We start from the raw sequence: 3977 nt of genomic DNA, 5'->3' as shown, positions 1-3977 counted from the left end.
TACCATTTCTCTTTCTCCCTGAAGTGTGTAATATACTTGTCTCCTCCCTTGCATCTCCACACCGCTACTATTGACAGAGGAAGAAAGGTTTGAGTGCACAGGTAAGTACATGGTGAGGGAGGGTGGTAGTGTTATGGGAGAGGTATGATGGTGAGAGGAGAGGTGGTAGAGAAAGAAAGAAGAAAAAGAAATAGCTGATAAAAGAAAGAGGTGATAGAGTGTGGTCAATGGTTGAATAATAACTGTGACTGTCATAACAATAATTAGTGTTGTGAGGCTTAACTAAAGTCAGTCTGTCCCTCATCATTACTGTGCAATGTGATGGAATGGATACACACATACACAGAGGCTAACAACTGTCACCAACAACATCAGCATACCTTTATACATATCTGACATACTGCACATATCTAACAATATCACCACCTCTACTATACACACCTGATATACTGCACACTGACTGACTCTCACTATATCACATTAAAGTGTGTGTGAGAGAGAGAGAGAGAGAGACACACACATATAACCAGAAACTGACAGATCAGAAGACAATGTATGATATCTTTTCACAGGTTATTTAAACCTCCAACACTCCTGTTGATGTCGTTAATGCATCATTTTACACACATACACACACACACACACACACACTAGCCTCCAATGTTTGCCTTAATCACACTACTTTTACTCACACCTCACTCTCCGTTCTACTATACTTCATTTCTATCTCCAAGTTTCCTTCCTCCTAAATATTGCTCATATCTGACTGCCTCTCTACCTCACTCCACTTCCCTCTCTCACACATACCCCTCCCTCTCACAGACAATCATCTCTCCCCTCTGTCTTTGACACTATTTTCTCCCTCTTTCTCTCTCTCACACTAACCCTCCATCTCTCTCTCACTCACTTTAACACTGCCCCCTCACCACCTCATCATCTCCTCAAATTACCAATCAAACCTGATGCTGGTATCACAGCCAGTCAGACCCAATGGTGACATAATCACACCTCTAGCGACAACACAGACACACACATATACAGCACAGGCACACACATATACAGCACACACACACAACACTAGCAGCAGACTGCCACCACAACACCACCATCCATCATCATTACCACCATCATCCTCCGCTGATCACTTCCTTCATCTCTTCTTACCATAAACACAGTTTGCCGCGCTGGAGACTGCTTAGCAGGCATGTTTCTGCAGAAACATCATTGCTCACTCATTTCTCCCTCCTCCTCCTCCTTCCTCTCATCGCAGACTCTTTGATTGACGACAAGGAAGGAAGGAAGGAAGAAACAAACAAAAAAAAAAAGAAGCAAAGACAGAAAGAAAAAAGAAAGAAGTGCTAAAGAAAGAGAGAAAGATGGAAGAATCAGGGTAAGTTGAAGCTTTCTGTCATCGAAATAGCAATTGATTTTCGTGTTTATATATCAAAATGTTGTGTATACATACATTTACATACACATACTATATAATCACAAAAGTAAATGACTAGCATAACACAATGTACATAGAACTACATTAAATCTTCACACAATGTGTAAATGTGTGCTATGCATGTACACACACACACACACACACGTGCGTGTGCATGCGTGTGTGTGTGCATGCACGTGTGTGTGTGTGTCATACAGGTAAAACAGCTGCTGCATAGCTACACTTTTGAATTTTCAAAAGATAAAAAACATGCACATTCAAATTAATTCCTCATGTTTATCTTATGCTCATTGCAAGGGACAAGCCCATACACTTTTCTTCTAGTATTGCTCTCTATGCATATTATACCAATAACACTACATACACCTATGGCCCTATGTTTTTCATTACATCTGTTTACCTTTGAAATTATTAGGTTGTAGATAACAATGAATTTAGGAAATGAACACACACGTGTGTGTGTAAAACTAGACACAATATACTACAAAATGAGTATATGCACACATATACCTCAAAATGAATATGCATACATGTGTATGAGTATGAATGTAGCTAGAGAGATATACCACAAAATGCTACAGGAGTCAAGGCTTGATAGTTAATTGTAATAATTGGTGTTTAGCTTCAGGTAAACCTAAAAATAAAGGCCTTTGATCAGAGGTATTCCAGCTCTGACCATCCAGTGAACTCCATTATCTAAAGTCTCCTGTCTGTTCTCAAGACAATTAGGTGTAATTTAAAGGATATTTTGCTGCTATTACTGGCAAGTTGAGCAACAAAGTAGATGCTCCCACGTTGTTTTGTAATATACATTGTCAGCCCTAATTAAGCAGATCTTTAATCAAAATATTTCAACCATAACTATTCTTCTTTCTCTCTCAGACTATAGTGATAATACAGTCTTCCTTTTGCAAGGTAAAAGTGTGTGGTAAAAGGAATTTGGCTAATGTGATTTGGTAGAATCTGAGAGAATATTTCTAAGAGGCTGAGTTACCATAAAGATAATCTTTTATTGATATGTAATAAAACATTGTTTTAAGTCAAGGTATCAAGTCTGATCCACAATCCTGAACCACACATATACAAAGTTGTACACAGAACACTGGATATGAAATGTGATTCAATGTGATTAGCAATAAGTCTATTGTGATGCAATGCTGCACTATATTGTAATGCATTATGATGCAATTTGTTGTGAATGTGATTTTTTTATGTGTTGTGAAACATTGTGTTGCACTGTGATTCACAGTGATGTGTTGTGATGCAAAGTGACAGATGTGTTGTAATGTGTTGTGTTGCCCCTTTCTGACAGATATGTACTAGTGTTTCAAGTTGACTAAACCCAGTGTCATTTCATCTGTAAACACAATATTCTAATATCTCTAACTTATTAAGACATCTCAACTCTCCACATGACCCCACCCTCCACCTACCTCCCTACTCTACTATCCAAGACTACCAAAACACCCCACTCAGTCTCTATCAAACCATTTTCTGGTACCTGTTTTGTCCAGGTCCCTCTTATGTCTCTACCTTTCTTTTGCCTTATCTCAATTTTTGGCAAGAGGAAGAGAGGCAGACAAACAGAGACAGAGAAACAGAAAGAGACAGGTGGAAATAGACAGAAAGTAGAATACATACTTTTTATGTGAGAAACAGGAAAAGAAAGACCAACACAAATAGAAAGTAACAAAAGACAGAGAGAGAGACAGCCAGAGAGAGAGAGAGAAAATATTGTAAACTGGGAGTTAGGGTGAATATATGTTGACATAAGGGAAAGAGATAGATGAGAGATACACACAGAAACAGAGCTGGGGGAAGACAGAGAGATATACATTGATGTTGACAGAGAGGCATAGGTAGGAGGGAGTAAGTCCTATTTTCACCAATGCTTTTCTTAGTTTTAATAAACTTAAATTTCTGCTACATAATAAATGTTTAAATTTTAATAGATTATTTAAATTTCACCTGAAGATCTGCATGCCGTGTTTGATAATCTTATAAGTGGTGGAGATCCTATCAGTTTAAGAGCTCCATTCTCACCTTCCTCCTCAGTGAGAGAGAGAGAGAGGCAGAGGAAATGGTGTAGTGAAGAGAATCACAGTTTCAAATTGACAAACAAATTTCTGTTGTCAACATAGTTCTACAAGTTTCCACAATAACAATTTTGTGTCAATTCTTTTATTGCTTCCAATCTGTAAGTAGTGGCCATACTAGAGCATCACTTATTATAATTTCAAACTTACTTGATTAAGATATAATAGGAGTGATATCACTGGGCTGAAAAATTGCAAATCAATTTCACAGCATAGTGGTAAGACCTTTACCATCTCACTCTTTCTGTTAAACAAGCCTTTTCTTTGTCATGACATAAAATGTATTCTACTGTTTCAACTATTTATATTACAAATGTCAGTGAATGGCGACATCATTAGTATCCTTGAATTCTACTGACAAGACTATCTCAGGTGTGTATGTAACACAAGATATGACTCTCAGGCATGTGTGTGACACGATGTAACTGTCT

At 37.9% G+C, this 3977-nt stretch overlaps 1 protein-coding gene across 1 annotated transcript in view; it reads left to right on the top strand.

Moving 5' to 3' along the window:
* Nucleotides 1-208: 208 nt before the first annotated feature.
* The window catches only part of LOC106877475 (neprilysin-4), a 105876-nt gene continuing 102107 nt past the window's right edge, over nucleotides 209-3977 (top strand). The window contains exon 1 of the mRNA XM_052976910.1: nucleotides 209-1390. Coding sequence (XP_052832870.1) covers nucleotides 1377-1390 — 14 coding nt within the window. The 5' untranslated portion in view covers nucleotides 209-1376. The remainder of the gene's footprint in view (nucleotides 1391-3977) is intronic.

Source organism: Octopus bimaculoides, chromosome 26, assembly GCF_001194135.2.
Source record: "Octopus bimaculoides isolate UCB-OBI-ISO-001 chromosome 26, ASM119413v2, whole genome shotgun sequence".
In the NCBI taxonomy this organism is placed as follows: Eukaryota; Metazoa; Mollusca; class Cephalopoda; order Octopoda; family Octopodidae; genus Octopus; species Octopus bimaculoides.
This window is presented reverse-complemented; position numbering and strand designations above follow the sequence as displayed.